This window comes from Podarcis filfolensis (genome assembly GCF_964270895.1).
Source record: "Podarcis filfolensis genome assembly, chromosome: 16".
In the NCBI taxonomy this organism is placed as follows: domain Eukaryota; kingdom Metazoa; phylum Chordata; class Lepidosauria; order Squamata; family Lacertidae; genus Podarcis; species Podarcis filfolensis.
In genome coordinates, this window is record NC_139620.1 from 4,906,263 (window position 1) to 4,925,850 (window position 19,588).

A 19,588-nucleotide genomic window follows, 5' to 3' on the forward strand; every position below is an offset into this window, starting at 1 on the left:
AGATATCAAGGTCCTTCAGAGAGAGGGCAATGGCACAGGGTTGCAAGGGGTTGAACCAGATGAGCCTTGGGGTCCCTTCCAACTCTACAGCTCTATGATTTTCGGAAGCTGTGTCAGGCCATTGGTCCATATAGCTCCATATCACCCACACGGGCTGGCAGCAGCTCTGGAGGGTCTCTCCCTGGAGGTGCCATTGGGGAATGAACCTGGGGCCGTTTGCATGTGAAGCCGATGCTCTGAGCCAAAATACATGAGGATATTCTTGAGAATGAGGACATTCATGGAGGAAACATCAAGTTTAATACAAACATCAACATTCAGCAAGTGGGGAGGAAAATATATTAAACTTCTGGCATTTGATTGCCTTCCTTCTGTCTCTCCTTGTAATAAACCATGCTTGACTGTATCGATTGGTCTGAACGGGACTTTTCATTTCTTGCAACGGACTTCTGCATATTCGGTCTAGAACGGGAAATGGAAAAGCCAGAGGCCACTCAGTGTTTTTTTAATTTTCTACATTTGCAAAAACAAAGCGGCACCCCTTCCCGCTTTTCTTGGACCAATTTAACATTTTGATTTTTTTTAAAAGCGATCTTGTTTTCCTGTGGTTATTAGTCAGTTTCACCTCGTGAGCCTTACGCACTTTCCGTTGCAAAAGCAACATTACAAAGTTATGACTATTGAAAAGTAATGCCTTTTTTTTTTTTTTAAAAAGGAGCATTTTCACTAGATCAAAAAAGGAGTTTTTAAATTCAGGGTGTTACCCCTAGAATATTTTTCTTTTCTCAGCTGCCCAATAGTAGTTTATGACATTTAAAGGTCCAAAATAAAATAAAATAATATATTAATGAATGTTGAGTGATGTTGGATTGAAATCAAGTGGTTTCTAGCTGTAATGGTACACAAGAATATGAAAAAATTGTCCTTTTTTGTATATAAGTAAGAGTTTAAGCTACAATAATTTAAGAAGACAGATAGAAAATAATGGGGTTTAATTGTAATGCTACGAGATAAGGATTTGCTGGATAAACAATTTGAACTGGAATACAAGAAGGGGAGGCATGAGGAGGTCAGGGAAATATGTTATTGAAAAATAAGTTATGAACTTTATGTGTTTTTATTATTTTTTCTTTTTAATTTTTCTTTGTTTGTATAAAATGGAAAATTCTAATAAATATCTTATAAAAAAAACAAAATAAAATAAAATAATAAAACAAAACAAAACAAAACAAAACAGGACTATACCAGCAATTAAGAGCACATCCTTTCACAATGTCTGTTTTCAGCTTCTTTTTATGGTTTTTATTGTACGGTTCTATACTTTTATCACAGTAAACCGCTTTTATATATTCTTTATGACACAGCGGTGTACAGATATTTTTTATAAATCAATAAAAACTTCACTATGCAGAGATGGTGAATTACCTGTGGGATCTCCCTCATGGGCAGTCGATTCACTGGTGCATCTGCATTACCTGGGAAGAGAAACGGGACAAGAAGAAGAAACGTTAACCAGAAGGAAAACCTGAGGAACAGATCCTCGTGATGCTGTTCATTCCCCAAAGGCATTACCTCCAGATCGAAGTTTTCTGCAGAGCAGGACCAAAGGGGGAATCAGCAGGACGATGACTAAACAGGGTATCCCAATCAGCAATATGTTCCTGCAGTCCTCTGCAAGAGGAGAGGTGGAAGAGAGAGGAAGAAAAAGGGGGTCAGTGACTGTGGAGGCTGGTGGACCAGTCTAGGACAAAGGGGAGAGCAAGTTAATCTATGGAACTCTCTCCCACAAGAGGCAGGGAAGACCACCAACTTGGAGCACTTTAAAAGGGGAGTCATTTTGGGCTCACAGCTGTCCATGGAGGCGCAGGTCAATTCTGTGTCCAGGGCAGCTGTTTATCAGCTCCATCTGGTACACAGGCTGAGACCCTACCTGCCCACGGACTGTCTCGCCAGAGTGGTGCATGCTCTGGTTATCTCCCGCTTGGACTACTGCAATGCGCTCTACGTGGGGCTACCTTTGAAGGTGACCCGGAAACTGCAACTAATCCAGAATGCGGCAGCTAGACTGCTGATTGGGAGCAGCCGCCGAGGCCTCATAACACTGGTCTTGAAAGACCTACATTGGCTCCCAGTACGTTTCCGAGCACAATTCAAAGTGTTGGTGCTGACCTTTAAAGCCCTAAACAGCCTCAGCCCAGTATACCTCGTCTGTACCCCCATCGTTCTGCCCAGACACTGAGGTCCAGCGCTGAGGGCCTTCTGGCGGTTCCCTCACTGCGAGAAGCTAAGCTACAGGGAACCAGACAGAGGGCCTTATTGGTGGTGGCGCCCGCCCTGTGGAACGCCCTCCCACTAGATGTCAAAGAGAAGAACAACTACCAGACTTTTAGAAGACATCTGAAGGCAACCCTGTTTAGGGAAGCTTTTAATGTTTGATGTTTTATCGTTTTTTTACTATTTTGTTGGGAGCCACCTAGAGTAGCTGGGGAAACCCAGCCATATGGACAGGGTATAAATAATAAATTATTATTATTATTCCCTCCCTGTGAGAAGTGAGATTACAGGGAACCAGGCAGAGGGCCTTATCAGTGGTGGTGCCCGCCCTGTGGAATGCCCTCCCAGCAGATGTCAAGGAAATAAACAACTATCTGACTTTTAGAAGACATCTGAAGGCAGCCCCGTTTAGGGAAGTTGTCAATGTTTTATGTTTTATCGTGTTTTTAAAATTCTGTTGGGAGCCACGTAGAGTAGCTGGGGAAACCCAGCCAGATGGGCAGGGTATGAATACTAAATGATGATGATGATGATGAAAGAGGACTAGGCAAATGCACAGAGGAGAGGGCTATTGATGGCTACTAGCCACAGTGGCTATGCTCTATCTGCCCAGTTGGAGCAGCAATGCTGGAAACCACAGGAGGGGAGAGTTGCTCTTGCGTTCGGCTCCTAACTACAGTGGTACCTCGGGTTACAGACGCTTCAGGTTACAGACTCAGAAATAGTCTGTATAGCTAACCCAGAAATAGTACCTCGGGTTAAGAACTTTGCTTCAGGATGAGAACAGAAATCATGCAGCGGCGGTGCAATGGCAGCAGGAGGCCCCATTAGCTAAAGTGGTGCTTCAGGTTAAGAACAGTTTCAGGTTAAGAACAGACCTCCGAGGTACCACTGTACTATGAGGACACGGGTGGCGCTGTGGGTTAAATCACAGAGCCTAGGACTTGCCGATCAGAAGGTTGGCGGTTCAAATCCGTGCGACGGAGTGAGCTCCCGTTGCTCGGTCCCTGCTCCTGCCAACCTAGCAGTTCGAAAGCACGTCAAAGTGCAAGTAGATAAATAGGTACCGCTCCGGCGGGAAGGTAAACGGCGTTTCCGTGCGCTGCTCTGGTTCTCCAGAAGTGGCTTAGTCATGCTGGCCACATGACCCGGAAGCTGTACACCGGCTCCCTCAGCCTGTAAAGCGAGATGAGCGCCGCAACCCCAGAGTCTGCCACGACTGGACCTAATGGTCAGGGGTCCCTTTACCACTGTACTGGTTTCCCCTTAGGGCATCTGTTTGGCCACTGTGATGACAGAATGCTGGACTAGATGCCCCCCCTTTGGCCTGAGGCCGCAGACACTTCTTACGATCTTAAGGACTTTTGCAACACCCCAATAAAGTCATGTCCTGATGGCCCCACAGGAATGGTATGTGCCCTTGGAAATTCTCACCATTTAGGGAAATGGAGTCCATGGAAAAGCTATAAACTGAACCAGCTATTTGGTTACAAGGTACCTTGGGTTGTAGACACTGTCTTCGAAGGGACCACTGCACTGATGTTTCTTTTCTCCTGGTCTGAACAGGAATAAGCCATCCCTTGGCTCCATCTCTCTGGAGGAATCAGTTTCAGACTCCAAACGGTGAAGGCTCCTTCCCCATCGATCACCTCACCATCCTTCCGGCCCTGAGAGGTTTCCCCACCAATATCCCAGGAGAAAGCAGCCTCATCAGGGTTTGCGTCAATCAGGAGGCAGAGGAGGGGAAGGTGGTGGGAGAGCTCCGTGTCTTCTGCAGCGGAAGGAGCAAGGAGGGAAAGTCTTGGCCCAGAAGAACCTAGGAGAGAAGGAGAATCGCATGAGAATAGCTCGTCAGATCGTTATCTTAATCCCTCTTATAGGTTTCATGAGGGTGACATGGCTCCTCAAAGAACTAGACCCAATAAACAGCCATCCCAACGACCGTTGCAGGAGTTAGAGGGTTGGACTAGGGCCTGGAAGAGACCTGGGTTCAAATCCCCATTCAGGAAGCTTGCTTTGGGCTGGTCTCAGCCTAGCCTCCCTCATAGGTTGTTGTGGGGATCAGTGAGGAGCAGCTGAACCAAGTGCAATACCTGGAGCTCCTTGGAGAAAAATGTGGGGGTGTAAATGCAATAAATAAATAAAGCAAATGCTACAGACCATAATCTAAATCTAAGCCATAGTTGATTAAGCCTAGCCCTACCAATATCTACTAGTAGTACAGTCGTACCTTGGTTTTTGAACAGCTTAGTTCTCAAAGAAGAGAAGAGTTTGGATTTGATATCCCGCTTTATCACTACCCGAAGGAGTCTCAAAGCGGCTAACAATCTCCTTTCCCTTCCTCCCCCACAACCAACACTCTGTGAGGTGAGTGGGGCTGAGAGACTTCAAAGAAGTGTAACTGGCCCAAGGTCACCCAGCAGCTGCATGTGGAGGAGCGGAGACGCGAACCCGGTTCCCCAGATTACAAGTCTACCACTCTTAACCACTACCCCACACTGGCTCTTGAACGTTTGGGTCCCGAACGCTGCAAACCTGGAAGTGACTGTTTTGGTTTTCGAACGCTCTTTTGGAACCCGAACGTCTGATGGGTCTTCTGCGGCTTCCAATTGGCTGCAAGAGCTTCCTGCAGCCAATCAGAAGCTGTGCTTTGGTTTCTGAATGTTTTGGAAGTCGAATGGACTTCTGGAACGGATTCCGTTCGACTTCCAAGGTAGGACTGTATTAGTATTAATAGTCATATTACTACATTTATTTCCTGCCCGGCACCAGAAGGTCCCAGAATGGAGATCACAATTTGCTAGAATGAGGCACAGCTACCCTCAGATGGCAGATATTGGGGGCGGGGGGGCAAACCCCTTCCTGCCATCCCCTCACCCCGTCTCCTAAGGCAGATTGCCCTGCACACAGAGGGACAGGCAGTTCTGGGTCTGGGGCTTAAATGAAATCCCAGTGTCAACCCAGTTGGATTCTGTATGTGGAAGGAGAAGGTGCCATCTTGTTTTCTTGCCTCAGGTGGCCATGAAAGCAGGAGAAATGAGAATGGGAGCATCACACTGGTTCCAAGTGGTTTCAGACCAGAGTCCCTTCAGAATCTGTTTCAGAGGCTCCATTGAGATGTCCACCTGCAACATCAGTTGTGGGTGGCCCCCACAACTGTGGAAGCCAACTGAGACCAGGCACAAGCCCCCCTCTCTCGCAAATTTAAGCAGGCCCAAAAGGCTTATCTGGTTTTCTACTGGGCTGGGGGGGGGGGGCTAAACGGGACTTTCAAACCGGATGCTGTGTTTATAAGGCGTTATTTCCTTTTGTTTTATTGCACAATGCATCCCCTTCAAGTGCCACACGTTTGTGTGGTTTTGCGGAGACAGAGGACAGTGGGAAAAAGCCCCTCGCAAAGTCAAGCGCAGCCACTTTTACTTTCGAGAGAGGAAACCAGTCACAATGGAGAGGGTCTGTTGAAAGGAAGTTGAAAGGGCGAGCCACTTAAGATAAGATCGCTTCTGGCTGCTCACCATGATCACAAAATAAAATCAAACAAACACTCCGCAGATCAAGAAAACATCAATTTTCTGCAGCTGTTTCGAATCTTCGGGAAAACCCAGGCGTATGGCAACCCATTCTGGAAGTGGGTTGGTTGTGGGGTTTTTTGCCGAAGTTTGTAAAAAGATGGCTCAGGAAGTGGTTTTAAAGCTCAGCAACTTTGCGAAAGGAAAGGTCAACAACTCTTGGCTCTGGATTTTCACTTTCTGAAATATGGCAACCCTGTCTTCATCCTCCACCCAGCAAGAGGCGTTATCGCTGTTCAGTGGCACATTTCAGCCAGGCGAAAGCATTTAAACTGGGGGGTGGAGCAGACACAGTGAGGGGTGTTGACCTGAAGGGGGCAGGGCATGGTCAATGTGGGAACATGGCCTGTGGGGGTCTACCCAGGCCCTGAGAGTGAGGAGCCTAGAGGCAACATTCACACACCCCGGGCCTGACGTTTCCCATCCCTGCCACTGAAGATGCCAGCGTGGTTAAACAGCAGCGTCACGAAACCTAAAAACGAAAAAGGCAAGAGAGCTTGTTTAAAGTAGTGGAAGCTACGTCCAGACATGGATTGGAGCAGGGTGGAGAGAGACCCACAAAGCAAAATTAACAGAAGGTTTGGGGAGCAGAATGCTTAACAGATTAGGACAAACAAATAAAAATGTCTTTAAATATATCTGCGGCAGGAAACCAGGCAGGCAGGCATTTGCGGCAGATAACGAAGCTGTGAAAGGATTAACTAAAAGGTGTTGGGGAGAAACTCAATTATTTCGTGGGTCTTCACTTGAGGAGATATTGGGCAGTTATTTGTGTGCTGTTGTTTGAAACTTGCTAGCGGCCTATGGCAGGGACGCAGGTGGCCTAGGACTTGCCGATCAGAAGGTCGGCGGTTCGAATCCCCACGACGGGGTGAGCTCCCATTGCTCGGTCCCTGCTCCTGCCAACCTAGCAGTTCGAAAGCACGTCAAAGTGCAAGTAGATAAATAGGTACCGCTCCGGTGGGAAGGTAAATGGCATTTCTGTGCGCTGCTCTGGTTCGCCAGAAGCGGCTCAGTCATGCTGGCCACATGATCCGGAAGCTGTACACCGGCTCCCTCGGCCAATAAAGCAAGATGAGCACTGCAACCCCAGAGTCAGACACAACTGGACCTAATGGTGAGGGGTCCCTTTACCTTTAGGGGCCTATGGCAGGTTTGCAAATGGACTGGGTGTATATTAAATGAACAAGAGCATTTGACATCTGCTGAGCCACTCACCTAAGACGATCAGCCTCATCCCACTCAGGAAGGTGAATTTCTGAGCCGTAGCTCCAATACAGTAATAGAGCCCAGAATCTCTTCCCTGGATGTTGTGTCGGGTCAGATTCACTTGGCTTGGGTTTTTTGCTCCGGGTTTTTGAGTGGTATAAATCTCTGCAATCTTATGCAGTCTCCCTTCCTGTTCCTCTTTGTACCAGCTCACTACCGACACAAAAGTCCCTTCTGGAATGTTGCAGCTGATGTTGACAGTGGCGCCAGGAGATGCCAGCATCTGAGGGACTTCGGTGATCCCCCGTGATCCAGCAGCTGCAACAGGGAAGCAAAGGGATGTGTGGTTGGTCCTATTTGGTTTGTCCCACTAAACTGAAAACCAAGATGACCAACCCATGACTATAAAACATTTATTTTAAAATAGGGTGCATATGACAGACCTGTTTGCTGCTTCCCCCTTTACCTGCCCCTGTCTGGATTGTCACTTGATGGGGTAAGATACAGGATTACTAAACCTCAATAAAAGGATGCACACAAAAAAATTGATTTCTGTCAGATGTGTTGAATTTTTCAACTTCCGAAAGTGAGGGGTGCTGAAAAGTTGTAACATAACTTGAGAATGCCAAAGAGATTTAGGCTAAATTAATATAATTTAGCTTTGCTTGGTAAGTAAAATAATTGCCAAGCACTTGCAGTTATATTTATTATTATGAATTATTTCCTCCTGCTGCTGCTAATTCAGCATCACCTGACATTTTCAGAAAAATTTAAAGTACGGTATTTGGTTTTCTGAAAGCAGTTTATGTGCTTCTTCGCCAAACATAGCCTTACCAAGCTAAATGTTGTCCAGTCACAAAAATAATGGCAGATTTGAATTCCACGCACACCAAAACATAGTTTTAAAACCCCTCACTGAAGAAATTTGCAAAAATTAAGTTTTACCCCCTAAAATGAGAAGCACTGCGGGTGTCACATAGCATCACAAATTTTACATTACATAATTAGCAACTACTATAATTCCAAGCAGATTTCTTGTGGGGAGCAATTGCCCTGCCAAACAAGTTTGCTTAAGCAACTTTATATACTGAGAGCTGCAAAAAGAAAACCAACCTCCTTTTTGCTCCTTAGGGAAGGAGACATGTCAATCAAGTTCCTAAACCAGGTTCCAAATAAGAAACTTCAAATATTTATTCAATGTGCGCAGAGATAAATATACTTTACTGATTACTGAAACTGAATCGGTAGATTGTACTATATAGAATTAAAGATGTGTTTCTTTTTGCGAAGTTAAAGGAAATGGCATCATGAAAATCAGAAACACTCATCGTTTAATTGAAGTGCATCTTGCTATTTGTCAAGACTGCTGAAGATTTGAGGTGGGAGAGAAGTTTGTTCAGCTTTCATTTCAGTGGGAACCAACCTAATTTGTGCTTCCTGAAAACATAAGCAGATTGAAACACAGCATTCCTACAAAATTCACATTACTCTGAATATTTCAAGGTAGTTCTCCAACCCAAAAGTGTGCAGCTATTAGTGAAAACAATGTGAAAACAAAGCTACATTGTGTTATGGGAAATTGCTTGCAATAATGCACATATTTTGCTTAATTGTTCACAAATATGCATGTGTTATACAATGAGGTATATATTATGGGAAATGCTTGTGAAAATGGATAAATATTTCAATACAGCCTTTTAACAAACATTTGCAAATTGATGCATCTCACCACGAATTGTTAAACTTACCAGGTTCCAGAAATACTTACTGCGTAGAGAAAGTAGCACAATCCCAAGAAAAGATACAAACATTTCCTGGTTCTGCGCAGTCCTTTGTTGGGCGAGGGCGAAACGTCGGGATTGTGTGACAAATTCCGTGGGAGCGAAGCCGGCAAAATCCAGAGAAGGTTGTTGGAATAGGAATGCTAGATGATTGCTTTTCTCCTCAACCATGAAAGCAGGAAGATGTGGACTAGTGCTTTGCTCTCCAGTGCAGCAAACCCAAACCTTCCCCCAATTTTCATCAAAAAAATATATTTATGAAACAGAAAACCATTTGGTGCTCCCAAACACTGACCAACCTGTGCTGCAGAGGTGACCCAAATCTGCCGAATAATAGGGCCGGCTTTTAACAGCACGAGAGATCTTCAGATATGGGACAAAACCTGAGAGCTAAGCTCTGGGATTCAAAATCCGCTGCAGCAAACCCAAATCTTCCCCCAATTTTCATCAAAAAATAGATTTATTTTTTGGGTGCTTCCAAACACCTGCCAATCTGTCCTGAAGAGGCAACCCAAATCTGCCTATCGAAACCTGATAGCTAAGCTCTGGGATTCAAAACTGTACCAGGGGCATCAAAACTGAGCTGCAGTCCTGCTGTCGGTTCGACGTCTCAAACAATTCAGGTTCAGTGGTGGTTCTGTTGAATTCAGGTTCCTGATTCCCCCTCGCTGTCTGCCTGGGAGGCAGACAGTGACCTTTCTCAGTGGCTCCATCCCCACCTTGAACCGCCCACAGGGAGGTGTTTCTTTGCAAAAAGCTGGGGCCACACGACTAGACCTCTTCCTTGAAGCTGCAGATCAGATGCAGGTTGGGGGTCAGGGAGGGGGGTGTTTTTAGTGATGGGGGGAGTGCTACAGCGAGGATGGTTCCAGCTGAAACAATCATTCATCAGAAGCAACGAATAATAATAATAATTTATTATTTTTACCCCGCCCATCTGGCTGGGCTTCCCCAGCCACTCTGGGCGGCTTCCAGCCAAGATTAAAAATACATTAAAATGTCACACATTAAAAAAAACTTCGCTGAACAGGGCCGCCTTCAGATGTCTTCTAAATGTCAGGTAGTTGTTTATCTCCTTGACATCTGATGGGTCAAAGAATATACACAGCCGAGAGAGGTTGCAAGAGGATGGTACATTTCTGAGAAAGTGGAAGTTGCTTTTTACGTCTCTGGAAATTAAAACGTTTGAGATTTTCTAGATGATGCATGCCATAATTGCATATCATATATCTTGATATATATTTTTTACATTTCATATATTATTTGCTTCAATGGTTCTTATTTCACTTATGTGCATTGTTAATAATAATAATAATAATAATACTTTTATTATTTGTATGCCAGCCATCTGACTGGCTCCTTTTTTCTCCTCCCTCCCAATCCATTTTTCCTTTGGGGTTTTGTATTTTTAACTCCATGATCACTGCAGATGGTGACAGCAGTCATAAAATTAAAAGATGCCTGCTTCTTGGGAGAAAAGCAATGACAAACCTAGACAGCATCTTAAGAAGCAGAGACATCACCTTGCCAACAAAGGTCCGTATAGTTAAAGCTCTGGTTTTCCCAGTAGTGATGTATGGAAGTGAGAGCTGGACCATAAAGAAGGCGGATCGCCCAAGAATGGATGCTTTTGAAGTGTGGTGCTGGAGGAGACTCTGGAGAGTCCCATGAACTGCAAGAAGATCAAACCTCTCCATTCTGAAGGAAATCAGCCCTGAGTGCTCACTGGAAGGACAGATCCTGAAGCTGAGGCTCCAAGACTTTGGCCACTTCATGAGAAGAGAAGACTCCCTGGAAAAGACCCTGGTGTTGGGAAAGATGGAGGGCACAAGGAGAAGGAGACGACAGAGGACGAGATGGTTGGACAGTGTTCTCGAAGCTATGAACATGAGTTTGACCAAACTGCAGGAGGAAGTGGAAGACAGGAGTGCCTGGCATGCTCTGGTCCAGGGGGTTACGAAAAGTCGGACACAACTAAATGACTAAACAACAACAACATTTTTAACTCCTAAGCCTGAAGGTCAAGACCGATTTGTGTGTGTGTGTGTGTGTGTGTGTGTGTGTGTGTGTGATTTGCAAGCCATTCTCTGAACCCTTTTTGGCTGAAAGGAGACATTTTAAAACAGAAAGCTTTAGATTTTTTTTAAAAAATGAAAAATCCACTCCTTTGCTCTGCAGAAAGCCTGCTTAATGTTATTTTAGAAGGCAAGGTGAGGTGATGGGTTGCTATTGGGGTTGGGCTGGGATCTGAATGTCCCTGAGGCGTTTGTGGGCATTTCTGACGCAAGTCTATGCACCTCCAAACCTGAGCCGGTTTAAGTTGTATTATTGTGGTTCTCACACATACAGGAGAAGGAAACCGCACAAAGATAGAGGTAGCTTTGGTCAAGATATTTATACTTTTCTGAGCAACAGTGGAAAAAGAAACCCTGAATTGTTTGCACTGAACAAATAAACAAAAGATAAGGTAGAGAAGAATGAGGTTTCCGTTGCCTACTTCCAAAATCTCCCCAAGCCCTGTGTTTGATTAAACAAGAGTTGCCAACTTTTCCTCCTCTGCCTTGAACAGCTGTGTGAGAAGCAGAAATTGAACAGTGGGTACTTTGTGCAACACCGCACCTGAGGTTACTTTTTATTAAAGATTTCTTAGTCTACAAAAAACAACAACCCTGCATTGTCTCTTTTTTCAGGTTGTGTTTCCTGCAGATCCATTTCATTTGTTGTGAGACATTAGCGTTGCATGCAGTGTTAGGTTGGGAAGAAAAGAGGGGGGAAGAGGGGGAGGGGGAATGGTGAGTGGGGTGGGGTGAGGTTTGTGTCAGCATCACTTGTGCGGATTCTCTTACTACTCACTCGTTACATTTCCTTGGTGGTGAGAGAGGATGGGGGTGGCCTTACGGTCTAGTTCTGAGGTTACGTTTTCCCCTTTCTGCTTCTCTGCTCGCCCTGAAGCTGTTGTTAACGGAGGAATCTGAGAGCTCCCTTGGACAAAAAACAAGGACACCAGCCAGGAATACCAGAGCAAAACAGCAGCCAGTAGGCTTGGTCTTTATTGAAGACTGTCGTGACAGGACTCCCACCTGCCACACGGTGGAACAAGATGGAAGCCCCAAACAAAAGAGCCCTCAAACTTTTATTAGCTGCTAATCCCCATGTTGGGCGCGGGTGGCGCTGTGAGTTAAACCACAGAGCCTAGGACTTGCCGATCAGAAGGTCGGCGGTTCTAATCCCCGTGACAAGGTGAGCTCCCGTTGCTCAGTCCCTGCTCCTGCCAACCTAGCAGTTCGAAAGCACATCAAAATGCAAATAGATAAATAGGTACCGCTCCGGCGGAAAGGTAAACAGCATTTCCGTGCGCTGCTCTGGTTTGCCAGAAGCGGCTTAGTCATGCTGGCCACATGACCCGGAAGCTGTATGCCGGCTCCCTCGGCTAGTAAAGCAAGATGAACGCTGCAACCCCAGAATCGGCTGCGACTGGACCTAATGGTCAGGGGTCCCTTTACCTTTAATCCCCATGTTACACCCCCCCAACTACATCACTAATACATCATGGTTACATCATGAAAGGGGAGGTCTGGTGGCAGTAATCTGAGCATCCTGGACCCTGCCCCATGGTTCTCCTTGCCCTCCACCAAACACCCATCAAGTGTAACAAAAGAGATATTTACATTTCCCCCTTTACCAGCCAAGTAAATCACACCCTTTTGTCTTCATCTGGGCTTGTTATTTCTGGAATGGCTACCTGTCTGGCACTCAGGTATCAGGATGCCAGGAATTATCACTCAGGCAGAGGGGCTCCTGAGTAGCTGAGCTCACATGTCTATATGAATTTCTGAAGTTTTCCCAGTGAGCCAGTACAGAGAAACATTTATCAGTGAATTCTTACATTTGGTATCGTGCAGGAAAGCCCCTTTGAATAGATAGGAAGAAACTGTGACAAAGTGTTTTGTGGGGAGAAATCACAAAAGTCACAAAAGTGATTGTGCTGATTTTGGTAGTGGGCTGCATGTGCATGATATCTGCTGGAAGGGCAACCCCCCCCAAACCCATACATAAATCCCTGCAACACTGTTCAAGGTGCAGGAGCCTTGCAAGGGGAAAAGATTGGCGCCTCCACCTGTGGAAGGGGAAGTTGGCCTGATGCAAAAGGGGACTGGATTGCATGCTTCTAATCATAGGCAGGCAAACTAAGGCCCAGAGGCCAGATCCGGCCCAATCGCCTTCTAAATCAGTGTGTTTTTACATGAGTAGAATGTGCGGTAACCCTCCAGCCTCTCCTGGCCTGGAGGCGAGCACTCCTCCTGCAGGAACTTAGTTCCCTCCGCCTCTCTGCCCTGAGCCTCTGCAGCTCAGGAGAGGCTGGAGGGTTACTGGACCCAGAGGCAACCTGAGCTTCCCCTGACAGGGCTGAGAGTGGAGCACCTGCAGGCAATGGGTCCTCCATCACCTCAGGAGCCAGAGCAGACTCAGCTGGTGGATCTGCACCTGAGGATCCAGCAGAGGTGAGGACCCTTCAGGCTCAAGCCCCAGCCCCGGCTCAGCTGGTTCTGGAGGCGGGGACTCCTGTGCAGGCTGAGATTCCTCAGGTTCAGCCTCTGAGTCTGAATCCCAGGCCATCACACTCTAACTGCAGAAGCATACCCTCCAACATTTATCTGATGAAAACAGGGACGTCCCATTCCATAATGATAATTTTACTATTTATACCCCACACATCTTACTGGGTTGCCCCAGCCATTCTGGGCAGCTTCCAATATACATAAAAACATGATAAACAGATACTTACTGTTTTAAAAAAACACTTCCCTGTACAGGATTGCCTTCAGGGGTCGGATAACTCCATACCCTCCAACACTTCTCTGTTGAAAATAGGGATGCCCTAATGAAAAGTGGGACATTCCGGGATCAAATCAGAAACTGTGACGGCTTCTGTAAATCCAGGACAGTCCCTGGAAAATAGGGACACTTGGAGGGTCTGCAGAAGAGATGAGCTTCGTCACACTTTTTTGCGATCCTTAAGGTTCCAGGAAATGTCACACTGCTCCTTTCTAACTTCCTTCATTTATAACACTATTAAATCAGGGGTTCCCCCTTGGAGGAGGAATGATGGCTGGGATGAGTGCAGACAGAAGAAAAGCCATGATGCATCTGCAGCAGCACAACTGGACGCCTTCATCTGCCCCAGCTGCAACAAAACATGTCTCTCCCCTATCGGTCTCTATAGCCACAGGAGGCACTGCAAACTGCCAATGGTTTGGCTTCACCCGCAAAGGCACACTCCTCTGTGTCAAAGGCAACAACAGGATTTGGAAAGAAGGATCCACAGGCTTACAATCTGTTCCAGCTATCCAGATGTTGTTCAGCTCCCCAATTGATGACATGGCCAATTGGCCAGAGATGAGCCTCTTGGGCTTGCCAATCGGAAGGTCGGCGGTTCGAATCCCTGTGACGGGGTGAGCTCCCATTGCTCGGTCCCTGCTCCTGCCAACCTAGCAGTTTGAAAGCACACCAGTGCAAGTAGATAAATAGGTACCACTCCGGCAGGAAGGTAAACGGCATTTCCGTGCACTACTCTGGTTTCGCCAGAAGTGGCTTAGTCCTGCTGGCCACATGACCCGGAAAAACTGTCTGTGGACAAACGCCGGCTCCCTCGGCCAGTAAAGCGAGATGAGCGCCGCAACCCCAGAGTCGTTAGCGACTGGACTTAACTGTCAGGGGTCCTTTACCTTTACCTTATAGTTGCCATCATCTGAGATGCCCACCCCTGATTCAGACTAACTTGCCAGCTTGGCAAAGCTCATGAGGACTAGCCCCATGCCAAAAATCATTTGGGCTAGGCTTACCTAGAAAAGCACAGGAGTGTGTTTGTTCTCTGGTGGCCTTTTTCATCTGTCTCCCCCCCCCCCAAGCTGAAAACAGGAAACCAGGCTTCTAGCTTGCCATTTCAGAGTTATATTTAGGCTGAAGTTGTCCATCTATGCGGTTGAAACAGACCGCAGGTACATTCGAGGACCTGCGCCTCAAACCAGATAGAGGCACCCTTGATAAATGCCACGCTTCTGCCTGAGACAACCTTTCTATTCTTTTGGTCTTGGGTTGTGTTTGTGTCTTTTTACTTGTTAAGGTTGGATAAAATAAGTTAGAATGCTGAAATAATAACCTATAATGAAACATAAATAATAATGAATAAAATACAGTGAGCAATTATAATAGACATGTAAATATGCAGATAATTTATAATGCTAAGTAAGTCGAAAACCTTTCCTTTCCTCTTCCTTTCATGGAGATCATCTCCTTTTGCCCATGCCCAAGCATCACATTTGTCTGCTTGCACACATGCACACATTCAGGGTTTGCCTGAAAGAAAGAAAGAAAGAAAGAAAGAAAGAAAGAAAGAAAGAATCATTTTAAAGAGTCTGATATTGGATAGGGAGGAAGCGCCTTCGTGACTTCCTGGGTGTTAGCCAATCGGTGCTGTTCTCATCCAAGTGCAGCATCAAACTTGAAAAACCAGCTCATTTCCCTCTAAAGAAACATGGGTGTGCTGGGGAGAGGGGCAGTTCCCACTGCTCCAGAAATGTTCTATCCAACGTCATTCTGGAACGTGTGCAGAGGAGCACGACAGAGATGCTCAAGGGTCTGGAAACCAAGCCTTATGAGGAACGGTTGTTATAAGAAAAAACTGTTCCCTTTTCCCTTATGGGGTATTCCAGAGCCCATATAGAGTCGTTCTAAGGTTCCCTATGGGTAGGAGAAAATAACAGAGGCTAACCAGAGTATATTGAGAAGCAAAGTGGCTAGTAAGCCTGATCTTTATTCAAGGAACTGTTGCAACAGGGTCCCTACTCACCACATGCAGGAGGGAGGTGGAACCCTGAACAAGCCCTTATATAGACTCTTGAAGTTGCCCACCTTGTAGTCCAAGACCACCCCCCTAAAACATCATGCATACATCACAGAAGGAGGCGGTCTACAGCAGAAATCCTGTCTGCCAGGATACCTGATAATGGTCACTGGTTGCATTACCTGCGCAGCCTGGCCATTCTTTTGTGATGGTTAACTCTTAATTCCCGAATCCAGGTCACAGGCTCACCCTGTTCTCATACAGATACACCCTTAAGACAGGATTTGCGAGCAAAAAGACAATAGGAAGGCTTTCCCCATTTGTCTCCCTTACTGCAGAGGAATATTTGAGGTCATTGGGAGAGTCAAAATGGCTTCAGGATTGCTCTCCCGTGCTATTTCAGACACACGGTTCATATATTTAGATATCCGTGCATTTATGAATATTTATTCTATATTTGAGACCTTAAAATTCTTACAACATGGTTGAAGAAGCTGGGTACAGTGGTACCTCTGGTTACGTACTTAATTCGTTCTGGAGGTCCGTTCTTAACATGAAACTGTTCTTAACCTGAGGTACCACTTTAGCTAATGGGGCCTCCAGCTGCCACCACACCGCTGGCTCACAATTTATGTTCTCATCTTGAAGCAAAGTTCTTAACCTGAGGTACTACTTCCGGGTTAGCAGAGTCTGTAACCTGAAGTGTTTGTAACCTGAAGCGTTTGTAACCCGAGGTACCACTGTATGTTTAGCCTGGAAAAGAGGAGACTGAGTGGAGATATAGCCATTTTGAAATATCTCAAGGGCTGTTACATGGAAGATGGAGCCAGCTTGTGTCCTCTTGCTCTGGAGGGGAGGACTCGAACCCATGGCTTCAAGTTACAAGAAAGGAGATTCTGACTAAACACCAGGAAGAGCTGTTTGCCAGTGGAATGGACTCTGTCAGGAGGCGGCAAACCTTCCTTGGAGATTTTTAAGCAGAAGTTTGGTGGCCGTCTGCCAGGAATTCTCCAGCTGTGATTTCTGCTTTGCCGGGGGTTGGTCTAGATGACCCTCAGGGTCCCTTCCGACTCTACAATTCTCTGGCTAGATGCTAAGCCCACATTTTATCCTATTTATTCGCCACAACAGCAGAGGAGGCAGGAGAGGGAACGGGATTTTGATGGCTAGGGATGGGCAACGCAAAGACCCCTTTTGGCTGAGCCAAGGAAAGATCGCTTAGAGCATAGGTAGGCAAACTAAGGCCTGGGGGCCAGATGCGGCCCAATCGCCCTCTCAATCCGGCCCGCAGACGGCCCGGGAATCAGCGTGTTTTTACATGAGTAGAATGTGTCCTTTTATTTAAAATGCATCTCTGGGGTATTTGTGGGGCCTGCCTGGTGTTTTTACATGAGTAGAATGTGTGCTTTTATTTAAAATGCATCTCTGGGGTATTTGTGGGGCATAGGAATTCGTTCATCCCCCCCCAAAAAATATCGTCTGGCCCCCCCACAAGGTCTGAGGGACAGTGGTCCAGCCCCCTGCTGAAAACGTTGCTGACCCCTGACTTAGAGGCAGGAATCAAAACAGCCACCATAGGTATGTGCCCAAGTTTTGGGGAAGGGGCCAGTTGGGCGTTGGGGTTTCAGGATGCTTTGACTACAAAATGCTGGTCAGATGGGGATGAAAGTGAGGAAATGCTCTTTAGTCCCCAGCCTCCTTTGGCTGCCAGCCACAGGTTTGTAAAGTTTCCTTCCTTTTATATTGTACATTGAGGTTCTTTCCCCTTTTCTAAATGCACGGCCGTCCCTCTCATGTGGCAGCTGCAGACAGAGTCCAAACAGTATCCTTCCTCAGACGTTTCCTCTGGCGCATAGAACACTTTGGGACATTTTTGGTATTCTCTGCGACTGAGACGAGTTCCAGCAGGAAACTCATTCATCTGTTCTTTCCCTTCTGGGTCCCTCAAAACTCCTCGCCTGATAATTAGGGTGTGATGCAATCACCTTCCAAAATAGAATCGAGCTACAAAAAACCATCACCTACGTAGCAGGGAAGGGCTGTAGTTCACAGTGGTTAGAGCACCTGCTTTGTGCACAGAATGTCTCCTTCCTCGAAATCCTGGGGAGCTGCTGCCAGTCAGTGTAGACAGTGCTGAGATACATGGGACAATGGTCTGCTTCCTCTGCTCTTGCCTAACTCAGTGCTTTGATTGGAACCATGAGGACTAGAATCTTGCCCTCTCAAAGAAGCATAGAATTGTAGAGTAGGAGGGAACCACAGGGTCATCTAGTCCAACCCCCTACAATGCAGGAATCTCATCGAAAGCATCCATGACAGATGGCCACCCAGCCTCTGCTTTAAAACCTTCAAGTAAGGAGAGCCCACAACCTCCCTAGTGAGACCGTTCCTCTGTCGATCAACTCTTACTGTCAGAAAGTTTTTCCTGAGGTTTAGTCGGAATCTCCTTTCTTGTAACTTGAAGCCACGGGTTCGAGTCCTGCCCTCCAGAGCAGGAGAAAACAAGTTGTTCCCTCTTCCGTGTGACAGCCCTTGAGATATTTGAAGATGGCTATACTATCGCTCCTCTTTCCAGGCTAAACGTACCCTGCTCCTTCAACAGTTCCTCATAAGGCTTGGTTCCCAGACTCTTGATCATCTTGGTTGCCCTCCTCTGCACATGTTCCAGCTTGTCAACATCCTTCTTAAATTGTGGTGCCTAGAAGTGGACACAGTATTCCATGTGTGGTCTGAAAATGAAGTGATCAGGCTTACTAGCTGCTTTGAATCATAGAATCATAGAATCATAGAGTTGGAAGAGACCACAAGGGCCATCGAGTCCAACCCCCTGCCAAGCAGGAAACACCATCAGAGCACTCCTGACATATGGTTGTCAAGCCTCTGCTTAAAGACCTCCAAAGAAGGAGACTCCACCACACTCCTTGGCAGCAAATTCCACTGTCGAACAGCTCTTACTGTCAGGAAGTTCTTCCTAATGTTTAGTTCTTCCTAATGTTTATTGCTTCTCAATATTCTCTGGTTGGCCTCTGTTATTTTCTCCTACTGATAGGGAACTCACTTAAGGACTCTATACGGGCTCTTGGATACCCCATAAGGGAGAAAGCGCAGATTTTGTTTACTTCAGGCTAATGGCTTGATCTAACAGGCTTTTCTTATGTTCTTATGCGCCACACTGCAGGGAAGGAAGTTTCAGGAGACAGGGCTGCTTTTAACAGGATTTGTTTCTTTGCGGGAAGAAAAGGTTAGAGTCTTATAGGGTGCCGCTCCCCGATCTAATTCTTCTTTGCTCACAACTTCTACATGAGCAAGGTTGGGGTTAAGAGAGGGGTGGGATAAAGGAAGCACCTAGGTCCTAGACAAAGGGATGCAGGTGGCGCTGTGGGTTAAACCACAGAGCCTAGGGCTTGCCAATTGGAAGGTCGGCAGTTCGAATCCCCGTAACGGGGTGAGCGCCTGTTGTTCGGTACCAGCTCCTGCCACCCTAGCAGTTCAAAAGCACGTCAAAGTGCAAGTAGATGAATAGGTACCACTCTAATGCTCCTAAATGGCTTTAGCTTTCTCGGACCACATATGCAGATTATATTACCCACAATTTCGCTGCATGCTTTCAGGTGAAATAAAGATTTTGATCTACATTAAGCATTATGTTCTGCATGCATTCTCCATTGTGACGCATTCAGTTATTCTGGGACAGCCCCTGCTTTCAACTTTGAAAGTCAAAGGCGGTGGTTGTTCCATGAAGACTACATTTTAAAAGCATAATATTCTGTGCAGCTGAAGGGAGCAAAGTACCTCCCTTTGCTAAGCAGCTAGGAAGTACCCAGAAATGAGAGAGCTGTTTCTTCTCCACCATCTCAGTAATCTGCATATGAAGAGGAACTGCAGTTGATGAGTCAGACAGACAGACAGAA

The 19,588-nt window shown here is 46.3% G+C and overlaps 1 protein-coding gene across 1 annotated transcript; it reads right to left on the reverse strand.

Annotated features, from left to right (window-relative positions):
- Positions 1 to 277: 277 nt before the first annotated feature.
- On the reverse strand, positions 278 to 9,548 carry LOC310751806 (uncharacterized protein). The gene is made up of 6 exons (XM_083591499.1): positions 8,821 to 9,548; positions 7,062 to 7,370; positions 3,773 to 4,090; positions 1,573 to 1,671; positions 1,426 to 1,475; positions 278 to 462 (listed from the first exon to the last, which is right to left on the reverse strand). The coding sequence occupies exons 1-6, from the start codon at positions 9,002 to 9,004 to the stop codon at positions 430 to 432; spliced, it is 993 nt and encodes a 330-aa protein (XP_083447625.1). The 5' UTR covers positions 9,005 to 9,548; the 3' UTR covers positions 278 to 429.
- Between the last annotated feature and the right edge of the window lie 10,040 nt (positions 9,549 to 19,588).

Bases quoted from the DNA above. Each gene is read 5' to 3' on its own strand.
- LOC310751806 (XM_083591499.1), bottom strand. From the start codon at position 9,004: ATGGTTGAGGAGAAAAGCAATCATCTAGCATTCCTATTCCAACAACCT. The intron at 7,371-8,820 runs GTAAGTATTTCT...TCCCTGTTGCAG, and splicing joins TGTGCTACTTTCTCTACGCA to CTGCTGGATCACGGGGGATC. The intron at 1,672-3,772 runs GTACCTTGTAAC...CTCCTCTTGCAG, and splicing joins GACAGTGTCTACAACCCAAG to AGGACTGCAGGAACATATTG.